At 40.4% G+C, this 15,665-nt stretch overlaps 1 protein-coding gene across 2 annotated transcripts in view; it reads right to left on the bottom strand.

Moving 5' to 3' along the window:
• Nucleotides 1–4,975: 4,975 nt before the first annotated feature.
• The window catches only part of asic1b (acid-sensing (proton-gated) ion channel 1b), a 145,462-nt gene continuing 134,772 nt past the window's right edge, over nucleotides 4,976–15,665 (bottom strand). For both annotated transcript variants that reach the window (XM_034533000.1, XM_034532999.1), the window contains 7 exons: nucleotides 13,825–13,975; nucleotides 12,936–12,992; nucleotides 12,307–12,460; nucleotides 6,895–6,986; nucleotides 6,489–6,568; nucleotides 5,762–5,863; nucleotides 4,976–5,071 (listed from right to left, as the gene is read on the bottom strand). In XM_034533000.1, coding sequence (XP_034388891.1) covers nucleotides 4,976–5,071; nucleotides 5,762–5,863; nucleotides 6,489–6,568; nucleotides 6,895–6,986; nucleotides 12,307–12,460; nucleotides 12,936–12,992; nucleotides 13,825–13,975 — 732 coding nt within the window. The remainder of the gene's footprint in view (nucleotides 5,072–5,761; nucleotides 5,864–6,488; nucleotides 6,569–6,894; nucleotides 6,987–12,306; nucleotides 12,461–12,935; nucleotides 12,993–13,824; nucleotides 13,976–15,665) is intronic.

Raw genomic sequence — 15,665 nt, 5'->3', positions numbered from 1 at the left:
CAATGGAGAGATGTAAATTCATCCATAAAGCCTATAGCAGCATATCTAAGGGCTGGACCAGGGCAAACCTGATTCAGCCCTAAGCGCTATTAAAGAGGAAAGTCTTAAGTCTACTCTTAAATGAGGTGACTGTGTCTGCCTCCCGGATTGAAAGTGGAAGCTGGTTCCATAAAAGAGGAGCTTGATAACTGAAGGCTCTTGCTCCCATCCTACTTTTTAAGGCTCTAGGAACCACGAGTAGCCCCGCATTTAGTGAGCGCAGCACCCTAGTGGGGCAATATGGTACTACAAGCTCCTTAAGATATGATGGTGCATCACCGGTCAAGGCTTTGTAGGTGAGGAGAATAATTTTTTTTATGTGATTCTGATTTTACAAGGAGCCAGTGCAGAGCAGCTAATACAGGAGTAATGTGATCTCTTTTCTTAGTTGTTGTGCACGACCTGCAGCATTCTGGATCAACTGAAGGGACATAAGAGACTAATTAGAGCAACCTGATTATGTTTGTTCTTTTGTACATTGGAGCCAGATGTGATAAAATATTCATTCAATGGACACAAAAGTATCAGAGCCGCTCCATTGTGATTGAAATCTCTAGAGAGGATTTTACGCCCCGTGTGTGTGTGTGTGACATATATGGAAGGTGATTATGTTTATCCTCTACAAGCCGGCTGACAGCTGGATATTAAATTATAAGGGTCCATACTTCAAACAAGCGAAAGGACAAATCAGGCAGACTCAAGTCTGAAATATAATACAGCGGTTCTCGGTGCTGAGAACATTGACTGCGCTGTAATTATCAATCCTCTTAATGAGCAGAATGTAAAGTGCAGCCCAGAGGAGCCGAGCTGCAGCCTTATCTATGACAGCATCCTAATTGCACTGAGAGATCTGACAGGATAAATTTATACCAGAAACGTGACTCATCTGACAAGCTGGGAGGAGTGAGAGCACGGAGACAAGCAGGAGCTTCAATTCATTTCTGTACAGTGAAGGCTCAGCAATATAAAACAATCTAACGGCCCCTATAAATAACATATTCTGGGTCAACATTTGGGCTAATTCTACCCAGAACCTCTGTGGAGAAAAGCAAGACAATGTGGGTGTTTTGAGTCTTATTTTTTCAAATGTTGGGCATGAGTGGAAGAGCCAGATTTGCATTCAATTTGACACAAATACAAAAATAAAAGGAAATCATTATTCAGAATAGCCTATTTTGGAATACCATATATTTTGTTATTGGATTGTTATTGATACATGTGTTAACATCACTTGAATATAGCAGTTGCTGAAGGTGGAGCTAATTTAAACTACTTTATATGCTGCCCGGTGGCATAAAATAGAATAACAAAAGTAAACAACTTAGATTTGTTTTTAAGTACGGTACCATGAGTAAATACTGTTGGATGTGTTGCAAACAGTTTTAAGTTAAACCTGGAATTTGCGTCGTCTAACACCGGGTCAAAACAACCCTTTGGTACTCAGTAAAGCCAACCAATAGAAATATGTGTGCTAATCTGGTTATTGGAAATGACAACACACTGTGCGTCACATTAAGAAACGGTTGAAAAAAAGAGCGTAATCTCCTTGTTGATGTAGATAATGAGATGTGATGAAAGGATTAGGAGGACATTAACTCTGACGCAAAAAAAGATCCAGAGCGAGTGCATGTTCAGTGACAGCAGAAGGCACGATTAAAACTGGCAGATGTGGGCGAAAAAACACGCACATGCACGAGTCTCATTAAAATATAACAACAAACATTAGAGGTTGCCTGCATTCCTTTCCATCACATCCTGCTGCCTGGGAGTGATTAGCCGAGGGTGTTACATCCATTTAAGAAGGGCAGGCAGTTTGGGTTGGATTCTAGTACAGATTCATCTTGCTTTTTACACTGTCTTCAGACTGGCTGCGAGTCAACCATCAAGGTGAAAGCAAGGAGGGAGCAGTTCTCTCTGATCTTCATATATTAGGGGGGCTAAATGAGTGCACGGAGTGATTTAACCTCATTCAGAGAGGAGAGACGCGGTTGCCAATATTTCTGGATCAGCTAACATCAAGTGAAACAGAAATAAGAGCATAACACTGCAGGAAATCTTTCATACTCCATCATCTTTGGAGAGATTTTTCAGTTTAGTCTAAACTCCAGCTGGTAAACCCACATACACTCGCGTTGCCCCGGAGCCATATCAGGAATAAGCATGTATCTCCTGCAGGATTTTTCTCTTGTATTATGACCCCTTCACACACACGCTGCTTTCTTGTGAGTCGAGGACTGTCGCTCAGACAAAGACACAAATGCCAGCAAGGAAATTAACAGCATCATATTTTATTTTCTTAATTAATGTCTTCTTGGCAGGTACAACAGAAAATAATAAAACCATCAGAGGGCACCATCATGTTTCAGACATTCAAAACAAGAAAAAGTCTTCATGAGATGTTGGAGCTGGTTCCCGGGAGCTTTAACACCAGTATATTAATGTGTGGTTACCAGCTAATGCCACTCCTTTGAATGATGAAAAAAATTAATGCACACTTGGATTTGTTGAACTAAGTTGATGTTTGGTTTCCCCACTAAAAGAAGGCATGAAAAAATCATTAGACAGAAGTAAACTGTCCTAAAATAACCGAAAACCGACGCGCTTTCGGCCGAGCAACCCACACGATTTCAAGGCAGACCATGTTTAAGAGTGCATAACTGGGCTCTAATATTCAAAGTCATGCATCACCAGGCTGCTTTTCTAATACAAGTGTGGCAGCTGGCAGCACCAGATGTACAGTAGAATAGGTCAGAATGTGTGTGCTGCTGGCTGATTGACAATCTTGATAAAACTTGTATTGGCTGAGCGGAATATTTCTCATCCATCCTTTTGTCATACTGCAGCAAAAATTGTAATTACATCTCAAGAGTGTGGAGCTCAAAAAGACCAATGTTGTGGCGCATGCAGCTGCTGAACTGCAACCCAAATGAATGGTTGAAGCAGATATAAGTAATATTTATTTTAATACCAAGACTCCTGCCCCCGAATCCTAAATGCTGATTTAAATTCCAAGAAATTGTTGTACGTAGCCAAACACAAGTTAAAATGTTAATTAGAAAAAAGGGAGAGAGCAAAATTCCTCCTAAGGAGTACAGAATACTTGATCAGATTTTACGAGAGCTACTAAAATATACATTTTCACAGCATCTGGAGTTGAAAAATGCTTTGCTTTCCCCGCTGGTTTCCCCTTTGACTAAACCACAAATAAAGTTTTCAGAGAGGCAAATAACTGATAAGAATAAAAACTCAGAAGAATAACAATTTCCAAAATGATATTTAGATTTTATTTATGCTTTGATAACTAAATAGACTAGCCTATTACCTGGAAGATGGAGACAGGATTATCAGGCAATATCGAGTATGTTTTATATGAAAGAAAGAAAAATAACCGAAAAACAGTCCGATCAACACGATATTAATAATATGACAATATATCAAGAAGAATAGTACGTTGTCTTTTACATCACCTCTACATACTGGCGGTATTGTGCTTTGATAAGACTTTTGCAACTAGAACACAGATACAGAAATTCTTTTTAAACAGCCCCATAAAACGCAAAACGATTTCGGCGATCAACTCTCCGAGAGACAAAACGATTCAGCTCACCTTCGTCCTGCAGTCGAGAAAAGACTTTAAAGAGGTTGAATGAAAACTCCTCGGCTCGTCGGGCACACGTGAAAATAGAAAAACAAACGGATGAGACAATGAAATTAGGTGCAGCTCATTCATTCATTGCACAGTGATGCTGGCATGTGAGAACACACACACACGCACGCACACACACACACGCATGCACACACACACACGCACGCACGCGCACGCACACACACACACACACACACACACACACACACGCACACACATACACACACACACAGCATAGCTACACACATACGCAGAAATATATTGAATGTATGGTCTTCCTTTTCCTGTATATGATTGAGGCAAATTTGGTAATATATATATATATATATATATATATATATATATATATATATATATATATATATATATATATGTGTATACACATATATGTATATACATATATATATGTGTATATACATATATATATATACATATATATGTGTGTATATATATATATATATATATATATATATATATATATATATATATATATATATATATAAACAAAAATCTAAATTAGAGATGAAATGAAAATCATGCACTGGCCAAATACAAGCATGCATTTACATAATGAGACCTGAAATCTTCACCAGTACATTTTAAATGGCAGACGATGCACCTCTACCACTACCACTGCCACCAAAAGCCCCTCGTAAACTTCACTGCACACCCGACTACACTCATCTGGAACGCGGATACATTCTCGTACAAACGACACAGAGTCCAGCTGTTGTTTTATGGAGCGCTGCAACAGTTACATATGTTGCTACATGTACAGTGGAGTAAGCAGTATGAACGTTTGTCCCACTAGCAGGCCGGTGTTGTATGAAACCATCGCGTGTTGCATGTTATATAAAGGCATGGGGGCTCTTTTGATGATCTGCCGTCTATGGTGCGATAGCTGTACATGTTCCCTTGTTTATTTTTTACATTTTTGTTTATTCGTCTTTTGAAAGTGAGGTCCGTGTTGGCAAGGTTCCTCCATGAGCATCCTTTGCGGCAGTATTCCAGAGCAAAACACAGAGATAGAAGAGTTTAGAGCGCTGCGTGAAATGCTCTCCGGAAAATTAACAGCTATTTTTAGATTTGGGATATCCTCTCCACTTGGCCTCGGGAGACGGTTCTTTGTTCTTTGTCATATTTGATTTGTCCGCTTTACTATCTTTCCATGTAAAAAGTGCCTCTGTTAGACTTTGTATCAGTTCCTCACACTCCCCGTGCTGTATAGTTCTTGTTGTATGGTTGGCTTTGGTTGCATAACACGCACTTTGATGCTTCACCCGGGTCTGCTCAGCAAGTGAAGTCTTCAAAGTTGGCCTGGCCCGGGTGATGAGGTAGCATGTTGCCAGGATACGTTGATGGCGTACGCAGGTTCTCGCAAGGAGCCTGAGAGAGAAATGAAAAAGAAGAAAAAAAGAAAGAAAGGCAAATAAGGTGAAGTAGAGAGGAGGATACAGATCGAGGAGAGAAATGATCATCAGGAGAGGAAGTATTGAGATAGAGGGAAAGGAAAACAAGCAGACGGGGAGTCATCCCACCCAGTTAAACAGAACATAAAACGCATTTGAGAAAACCTTAAAGTCATAAACTCCCATATAAATATGACAGGAGCAACACACTGGGCCAGAGAGAATATAAATCCCTAAGACATAAAAAAAGAAAGATGAAAATAATAAAGATGGATGGAAACACTACCAACTTTCCCCATTCCTTTCTTTCTCTGGCCTCAGACCTTTACAATTAAAGTGAGCTGGCTTCATTTACACTTGGAAATAAGCGAGCTGTCACACCTTCCAGAGGTCTAATTCCATCCTGTCCCTGCTGGTAAAGTCCACCAGCTTTGATTTCATTCAAGCAACTTTCCACTCTCCTATTTCTCTCTCTCTCTCAACCCAATCACCCGTTCACTCCCTTTCCTGTCTCTCAAGTCCTTCCCTCCCTAGCTTCCTCCATCGCTATCTCTGCATTAACTCTTCCTCGCCACCACCACCACCTATATTCACTCTCTTCTTTGAAGGCCCCTGACAAATACATGCAGTGTGACACAGTGAAAGAGTTTAGCAGCAGCCTACTGACATGACGCTTCACATCATCCAGGCTCAGCACAGCTCCCCGGTCACTGTTGTTGCGGCCTTTGTGTTTCTTCTTCACGCATCGGCACAGCTTGTACTTGATCACCTGGAAATAGACGAGGACAAGCCGTTATTGACCTTTTGGGATCAGAACGCAATTTTCCCTGAAACATGCTTTTTTTTCTTCTTCTCCGTTGGTCGTTTTATTGTTCAAGCCCCACAGGCTTTGCAGTTTGAAGGATCGGGCAAAGGGGAATTCAAGAGAGATTGATTTTATGCATCTATACATTTGTTTCCTCTTCGAAGCTGCACATGAGCAGGTGAAACAAACAGACACATAAAAGAAATTCCGCTTGGAGCAACAAAACAGTTAATCTAATGAGAACAGACAAAGACATCCTGATTAATCTAACATAAAATACATCCAAAATATCAATGCATTCAGAGTCTCTGCTGCTGAGATGTGTGTGTGTGTGTGTGTGTGTGTGTGTGTGTGTGTCACAAAGAGACAGACTGTAAGTTACAGCGTTCGTCACGCTCGCTAAAACATGTCCTTGGTGCAGATGGTACAATTGTGTGAAAAACTCTATTTTGTAATCACAATAATGCTGTAGCAGTAAACATTTCCATGCACAATACATTAAACCGCATGTGAGTGAGAGCTTCCTGAGGATGATGATGATGATTGATGATGATGATGATGATGATGATGAGGACGGGAGATATTTTACCTCATATAGATAGTCAAAGAGTTCAAGTATAGTGAGGATGCTGGCTCCGATGAAGAGACCCATCTGGCCTCCAATATCACCTGGAAAGACGAAAAGCACAACATGTACAAACACACAACGGACAGCAATGACTTGTCTGTGCGTTCACCTTTAAATAGCTTTGAAATGTACTTTTTATCTTCTTTAAGGTCTGAAAGATGAGAAATGTGACAGAAAACGTAGATGTTTGGGAAAAAAAAGAGTTGAAAAGGCACGATAGATTAAAGAAACAGTTGTGTGTGTGTCTTCTGGGATCTCAACATGTATAATAAAAAATGCAAACGCTTGCATTAATGTCACTTTGGATAAAGGGCATCTGTCATGTTGCATACTGCATGTTATCTATTCCCATGAAAACACTTCTTACCCAGGAGGCCTGCCAATTCGTAGGCTTTCTTTTGTTCAATGGTTTCATAGTTCAGAGCTTCAAAGAAGATATCCAGAACCAGAATGTTATCGCTGCAAAAAAGAGCACACAGTCTTAAGTCACATATTCAAATGGCGTTAATATTCTATATCAGAGTCCTCTGGCAGAGAAGATGCCACTTCCTGCAGATAGCAGAGCAGATGTGTCAAGTTAAAGACAATGTATCTGCTGTCAATAGCTTAGTTCTCCAAGGTGTGTGTAATGACTTTGACTTTTGATGTCCTTTAATTCTACATTTCACTTCAAAACCACCAGTACAGAAAAACCCAAGGAAGAAAAATAATATGAAAACTGTTTTTCTAATCTTTTCTAATCCACTAGGATTGATCTCACGCAGAACAAATACAACCAATTTTCCAGTCATTATTTGCAGTTTGTGGTTTATTGAGGTAGTTGTACTAAGAGATCAACATAACAGGGTTTCCCTATTGCTCTGCTCCTGTTTTCTGGAGAGAAGTGTAAGCACACTATGCCTCTATTTACAATACAGTATATCTGAACGAAATATATGATATGCCATCAACAAACACAAATAGCTCCTTCACACCTGCTCCTAATTTGTCTTATAAGGTTATAATAAAAATGAGCTTTATACAGCACAAAATGTGTATATATTACACATAAAAAAACAGGTATGCACTATGTATTGGCAATTCATATTTTCTGCTCTTTTTTATTTTTTTAGAGCCACCAGTCCTTGCTGTATTTAGGTCTCAGCTTCTTGGAGCAGACAGATCCTGGTTTTCGGTCTTTCTAAGACGAACTGTGCGTACCAGACCCAGTGCATCTGGTTTGGTCTCCAACACTCCGCCCCATTAACCAGGAGTTAAAGTAACGTTGAAGTAGCACTTCATCCACCGTGGAAGCATAGCAGCATAGATTTTCTCATGATTCAAGCCATTGAGTGCTTTTCTGAATTCTCTTCATGCTCCAACATAATTTGTGGCATTGTCTGATCTTCAAGAGGAAACTTGAGCTCATCGACAGATCCATCGTCGTAATGCATTGATGAAGGATTGGTCAAGTTGTATTTGCAACTTCCACATGTACCGGCCTGCTTGCCATGCAAGAGAAGATCACGCCATACCGATTAAACTTCGACCTCTCTCGATCTCTATAGGATCGACTCTTACATCTGTAAATGGGGCCCCTACTGGTAGAATCCTCTCCAGGTGCACGTCTGCCATTTATTTACACTCAACACAGTCTATTATGATCTGCCTTGCAGCGAAGTAAGCGTTGATAATCCTGTATTTCTTTTTACAAAGGCGAGACAGCATGTGATTTCTTTCTCCATGTCTGAGTTGTTCATGGGTATGTTGTAACAATAGTGTGGGTATGTAAAGGTCTTCTGAGAGAATAATCGGATGTTTGGCTCTCTTCCCCTTAGTCTCAGAAGTCCATAATCCAGCAGCAGATTCAGTTTGAAACCCCTTTATACCAGCTACGAGCACTGATATTGCATATATGAATCTTTTTCTTTAATCGAAAGGAAGTGCTGCTCCTTCTGCCTGGACGAGATCCTCAGGACATAAGCACTGTCCTCCCGAGTCTTGATTTTAAGTCTTGCATCTCTTTTTCAACCTTTAGTTTGCCAGGATCTTTGTCAAGGCTGCTCAGAGCACTCTGAATCTCCTTTCCCCTTCATATCCGCCGCAAGAGCGATGTTGTTACTTTAAGACGCCGAGCGTCAGCAGTCTTCAGAATCCTTGAAGACAAACAATAGTTGACGAGAGACCTTGTGCGTGTCAGTGGATTGTTGACAATGACGTTCATTGTGATGTCTTGTTAGATTTCTGGATCATTAGCAGAGATTCCAAGTGAGGTTTTGGCCCTTCTCTGTTTGGCTTACAGAGAAACTTGGGTCTCTTGTCCCATCTCCCGCTGTTAGTTTCTCTAGAGGCTTCATCTGCATGATTTCCATTTGGGGCTAACATATCTCCATTGTTTTTCATCAGCAGCATCAATTACAAAAGAGATCCTGTTTGCCATAAATATTTTTGAATCGCTTGGTTTCGTCGTTGATGCACTTGGGATGGATTTGTCCTAAAGCTTTTTTTTTTTTTTTGCAACACCGTGTTGACCCTGACAGCTAAGACTCCAGGAGTGAGCTTCATCCTGTGAATTGTCATTTGTTTTAATGGCGCCGCTTTAAAACAAATCTCATTTTAATGGTTCTCCTCTTATGAATTCAATATGCACTTCTTTGTTGTTTTCCAGTCTTACATATCAAACCGTAGCCAGTTGGTGTCCGAAAAGTCGTGCAGCTGTGCATCTTATTTGACCAAAGCCTCGAGGGTTTACGCACCGATAATGGTGGAAAACAAGGGAGATTATGAAAGCTATTTGATTTCATGCTGTGTTAATGTCTAAAACTCAGGAAATCAGCAGAGTGAAAAAAGAATAGGGATTAGTTTAAAGGCCCAGGGCAAAGACTATTATTTTGATTGGTGAATATCCTCTCTGTGGGCCAAATCAGACTTCGCACCCCACTGGAGATGAGATCAAAACCGTAACTCGACTTTGTAGTTTCTCTTTTTTTCATTCTTGGTGCACTGCTTTATTACTTAAATTTAAGTCAAGACAAGTGAAGATCGGTTTTAAAGGAAACTCTGCGAAAAGGTCGAGATAAAAAGTGAGGTGCAAATTACAGCTGATAATTTAGAGATGGAGGTACCAAAAAGAAATGAGCACACATCTGCTCGTTTAATGCAAAGTGGGAAATATACGTTCAGCCCCTGCACTTTGACTGCACAGACTTATTAAAAGCACTAAATACATCCCTAGTAAACACCATGAAAAACAATCATCGTGCACTAATTCCTCGCCCAGTGAGGTAACACCAGGACCCTGGACCTGGCTCACCGAAGTGAAAGACTTTATTAACGCTAATTATATTTGGGAATTTCAAATATTAAAAACGGGTTAATTGTTAGCTCATTTTAAAACGGATGAATGAACAGTTACAATTGTGTTTTACTGTTTATCCATTATTTTTAACAATAGCTATTTTTGACCTTAATTTCAAAGGATCACTGTTGCAGGCACCAAACTGGGAAAAGCATTCAAAAGGATTTCTAACTAATTGGTTTCTGCCTGATATCAAAGTTCTTATAGTGAAATAGTGAATGACTCGTCTGAATCGTTGATCTCAATGGTTCTTACCAAGTTAAATATAGGTTTAACAAAAAAAATTATATTTCAACTGTTTATCCATTATTTTAAATACTAACTCATTTAAATTCAATTATCAATCACTTTCCGCTATTTCAACTGGTTATTTATTACAGGAGGATTTAGGGTCAAATGTATTAGCAGAACTGGAATTACAATATTCATACCTATATGTTCATTAGGTTGTAATCACTTGAAACTAAGAATCGTTGTGTTTTTGTTACCTTATAATGAGCCCTTTATATCTGGAGTCCACCATCTTTCTGAAGTAACCCAGAACCAACAAACCAAACCCGGCTCTAGCGAGAGCCTTTTGCGTTTTTCCGCTACCTGAAGGCCACCGTATATATATATATATATATATATATATATATATATGAAGTAGTTACCCCCTGAGGTACACAGTGACCCTGGTTGAAAATCACTGATCTAGGTGAGGTTTTTTTTATTTTTATTTTGTTATTGCTGACATTCCCAGGTGTTTTCTCCTGATTTATAGGTCCACTTGTTTAAAGCGACAGCCTGCGTCTTGAATGATGCTCCTTCGCTGTCAGATGTTCTCCTTTCTTAGTGAGTAACCTTCAATACGTCAGATCAGAGCTGTGGTCAAAAGCCCATGGCGCTGTCTCTGTGTGTCAATGTCTCTCTCTCTCTCTCTCTCTGCGTTAGTGGTTCCCAGTAGAAGGACAGTCCATTGTCACAGACTTCAGTTTCACACTAAACACTGTGCAGCCCAGACACCAGAAGACTCCCAGCTGATGTTCCCTCTGACTGAGATTGCTTGGGAATATGGCCACTCACAACACAAGTTGGATAGACTCACATCTATCCACAGGGAATTAAATACAACGTTCTGCAGGGAGAAGTAAAAGCTTTTTGCAGCACTCTGACTACATATGATGTAATTATCTCGTCCTCAGTAGCACCGACGGGAGCGATAGATAAAAGATTCAACTATTATTGCACCCTCTACCCATTTACTCAAACTACCGCTGATCTGTTAGATTTGGCAAAGAACCAGTACATTCTTGGCTGATTAATCAAATCATACTTTGACTGGAAGCCCCTAAAAAATATCCAAGCTCAGTGACTGTAGTGAAGTAGCAGTTATTCTTCAGCCTTTAAGCGAGCTGCTTGAGGGGAAATCCACTTCAAAACACTTAAATGCTGCTACATACAGTAGATCGCTGACACATGATGCAACCTTGTTTCATGAGATTTGCAGTGCAGCTTTAATCGTGTTCATCTTCTATCAAGGTTTGATCCACTTTAAAAAACACACGAGTAAACATCAGGTTTGACTCATCAGCCTTGAAATGAGGCAGCATGTCGCCATAATATGATGGCGACACAACATGTTGCTAATTATTAATTTAAACAAATGGAAGAAATACATTATTCCTTTCATCTAGGAGTCGTTGAATCATAATCTCTAAATCTCAATATGAATGCACGCATTTCATCTAATAAAGCTCACTGTAAATCTAAAACTTAAGTAACTAAGTTTTCAATTACAATTAGTTTTGTAAAACCATGACGTGATAGTATCATTTATCTTAATATAATTCTACAGAAAGTTGATTCTTGACCAACAATTAAAATGCTGAATTCCCCCAGCACTAGAAAAGGTAATAACACTTAAAGTCGCCCTCGAATCGAGTGTTTAACACTAAAAGTCTCTTGTGCAGAAGTTTATCTGTTAATTTGAGTTTAAACATGTATGAACAAACCGGATTGTGTAACAATATAACTAGTTTGGAAGCCAGTCTTAGTTGAACATGTAATGATGGGAAAACAGCCAACACACACACCTTGAGAATGGACTTTACAGTAAAGTAGGGGTCATCTTGTGTCCGACCAATAAACCATTGAAACAAAAAACATTTGAATATTTGTAGATTCAATTTTTTCCAATGAGTGGATATGTTTTTAAGAATACAAGCTAATCGAATACCTTTAATCAGACACAAACTATTAATCAAAGAAGAATGTCTTTACATGTCTTAAAACATGCGCAGTTCTTTAATCACAACTATTGAGGTATACCTAAAAGACATTTACAAGTATAAATGTCACCTGCTTTATGTGGAGCAGCTTAGCAGCCAGTGCTACCAAGGTGATCATGTGTAAAACTGGACAAAAGAATCAGCGTTCATCATAAATAAGACCTGGACTTACGCTATGTACTGCTCGGTCTTGTTGAATTTCTTTGCGAGGTACTTGGCGGATGCTTTGCTGGGTATCTTGACAAAGGACATCTCTTTACCGAAGCGCGTCATGTTGCACGGCGTCTCGCACACGCAGTAGTCATTGTCTCTCTCGACGAGAAAGTCTGTATATTATATCAGGCAGAAAGAGAGACGGGGGGACGGGGGGGGGGATGGAAAGAGAGGGGACACAGAAAGATATAAAGCATCAATGAAAAAGCCACAAGGAATAAGAAATATAAAAGATATTAGACCCACGGAGACAGAGTCGGAGAGATAGCGACAGCCAAAGGCCGACGTGTGAATCTGTGTCACGAGAGAGCGAGAAATTGCGAGTCAATAAGAAAACAAGTAACAGACATGAATGGTCTGAAAGGTATCAGTTGAAGGAGAGAGTGAAAAGGAGAAGAGCCTGAGGTGTACCATTAGAAAATGGCTACTATCAGTCTGAATGAACACTATTATCTGTTATCAGCATTGATCGGGGACTCTGAACAGTGACACACACACACACACACACACACACACGCACACACGCACACACTCACACACACACACACACACACACACACACACACACACACACACACACACACTTACCCAAGGCTGGATCTGCACACTCCTTGTACTGCTCCGGGGTGCAGTATGGGGCATCTCCTAAGGACAGGCAGGAGAAACACAATGTTCTCAATGTAAACAAACAAAGAGGGAGAAAGGGAAGAAGAGGGTTGTTCGAAGACGAAAAAAGGATGATGAGATCTGCGCATATAATGAATCATTCGTCACAAGTGTGTGATCTCATCTCGTAATTGATTTAATTAATTTGTTGTACTTTCGCCGCCTCTCGTGTCAGCGCTTTCAGCCTGTGTCACTCTCTCCATCATTCTCTCAAGTGGCAGTTAAACCAATCTCCCCTCCCCCCCCAACAAAGGAAAAAAGACATGTCCTAGATGTAGAGGGAATTATTTCCACAAGTATTCACTGCATTCTGCTTCATACTCACTCTAATCACAGGGATATAGCAGAGATGAATAGGAGTGTTTTAGCTGGGGAGTTCTCTCTGGACTCATTAATCAGGTGCACTAGAAGATAGCAGCTAATCCTGATTATTACACAGATAGATTGTCTCCAAACACAGAGCTGACAGTGACCGTGATTGAAGAGAGAGACATGAACAATCATTTTCAAATTCAAGTGTTTCCTCGGTGCCCAACCGCTTTTGATTTGCCGTCTGAGATCGCCACACGGTGATTAAATGTCGGAGGGAGACAGCAAATGCCAGCTGTAATCACTGCAAAAACACAGTGAAAATAGTGGAGTTTTTTCCGTGTGAAAGTATCCGATGCATCTGCAGTGGCGGTTTGTTCCGTCAAAAATACGTACACGTCACGATTTCAAAAACAAAAAGCACCTTCAACGACGACAACAGACACATCTTTGTGAATACATTTAGATATACGCGGTCTTGAGATGCCCTTCTGGTTCCTACCGGGCATGTGGACCATCCTGCAGTTGCAGTTCTCCACCAGGTATCGCGTCTCACAGTCGATACGGCAGGCCGTGATGCTGTAGCTGCTGAAGAAGTCTGAGTCCATCGCCGTGGCCTTGCAGTCCCCCCACGGCGGAGGCAGGTAGGTCAGCTGAGAGACAGAGAAGCCAATTTAGTTGTAGAGCACATTTTCATTTCCTTTGCACCGTTAATGCAATTGTTTGACCTTGTACTTTCTGTTAATATATTAGAAGCCATCACACATTTATTGTATTTGGCACCGAATATTAATCTCATTCTTTATCCATGGTGAAGGCATGTGTATACTGGTGCTTATTGTGGGAGCTTCTCTCCTACGCCTCTGCTATTTCCAGTCTCTCTCGGTGCTTTCATTGTACTGCCCACTCGCCACGCAGGAACTGAATGGTGTCAGCTGAGTGATGGAGCTGGCATGTTGAAGTTTATGCTCTGAGCAGCTTCCATGGTGACATGTTCCTTCTGTTTTGATCCACGAATGTACATTTTATATCACTCTGGTGCCAGCTGTAGTAAAATATCCACTTTATGTGGCTATAGACATCTTAGTCAAACACAGAGAGACTTTTGTAGGATGGTGAACTCTGTTCATTTATTCACCAATTATTTTGTATTTTGAATGTTCTCTGATGTACGAAGACAGTTGTTAGGGGGTCGTAGGAGATATGTGCAATTAGTCTGCTGTTATATTCTATAACTATAACTTCATTTGAAGAAATGTTGAGTTTGAAAAGCCTTAAATATCTTAATAATGATGTTGACATTATCCCCTTTGACTCTGCAATTAAAACTTTAGGCTAATTCTAAACGTCTTCACAAGTCCTAAAAATATCCCGGTTAATGTTAATAGTGCATTATACGGGATTCAGTGCATAAATATGGAGACAGACAACTATTTTCTGAGGAAAGATACAGAGGAGTAGAAGTCGCTCTCCCTCTGTGTCTGTTGTTATCCAAACTTTTAGGTGCTTTGTTGAAATAGCCGGGCCAGCTGTGTGTGCTTTTATTGCATGTGAGCGTGCCCGGCTGGTTTGCTCACGGCACTCATATGGTGGTTACAGCCGAAGTGTAGCACCCAATCCTCCGGTTACCCCGCAAGTAAACACTCAATTCTGTCAGCACTTCCACGTAGTTTGCACTGCAAGCGTTGGTCGTGCCGTTAGCTAAGCTGCCGCCATGTTGAGAGCCGCTGGGAGGTAATCGAAAAGCTCCCAGGTCCTGCAGGTTATTCTTCTTCTGTATAAATTGTTTTGCATATCAAATTCAATACAATACAGTTTCCTTAGACCCAAGTTGGTATATTCAGATTGCTTGTTTTGTAAAACTAACCGTCCAAAGCCTCAGGGGTATCAGCTGAAGGCAAAAGAAGACTAAGAACACAGAGCACATATTCACACTTGAGAAGCTGATACCATGCTTTTGACGTCAAAAAGAAAACGTAATAAAACTGATTAAAGATGAGATAATGATCTGCATTTTACTGCCTACTGGAGTGATCACAACTGTAGGCACTCCTAGTCCCCGACCTCCATCAGGGCATCTTTTTTTTTTTTTACATATCTTAAAGAAATGACAAAATGTGATGCATTAAATGCTATAAAATCGCCTCCGTGAGTTCCCACCTCATCGGTTCATCACTGGGTGCTCACACAGCAATAAATTAAAGGCCACTGTTATGATTTAGCGATCAGCTTTTTACAATTTGTACTGGAGTGCAAGAGGCACCCGCGTGTGTCGCGCACACAATTTTGGTTACTAATAACCCACGGAGATGTTTAACATGCTCATACCAAATTCACACACAT

Source organism: Cyclopterus lumpus, chromosome 5, assembly GCF_009769545.1.
Source record: "Cyclopterus lumpus isolate fCycLum1 chromosome 5, fCycLum1.pri, whole genome shotgun sequence".
Lineage (NCBI taxonomy): Eukaryota > Metazoa > Chordata > Actinopteri > Perciformes > Cyclopteridae > Cyclopterus > Cyclopterus lumpus.
This window is presented reverse-complemented; position numbering and strand designations above follow the sequence as displayed.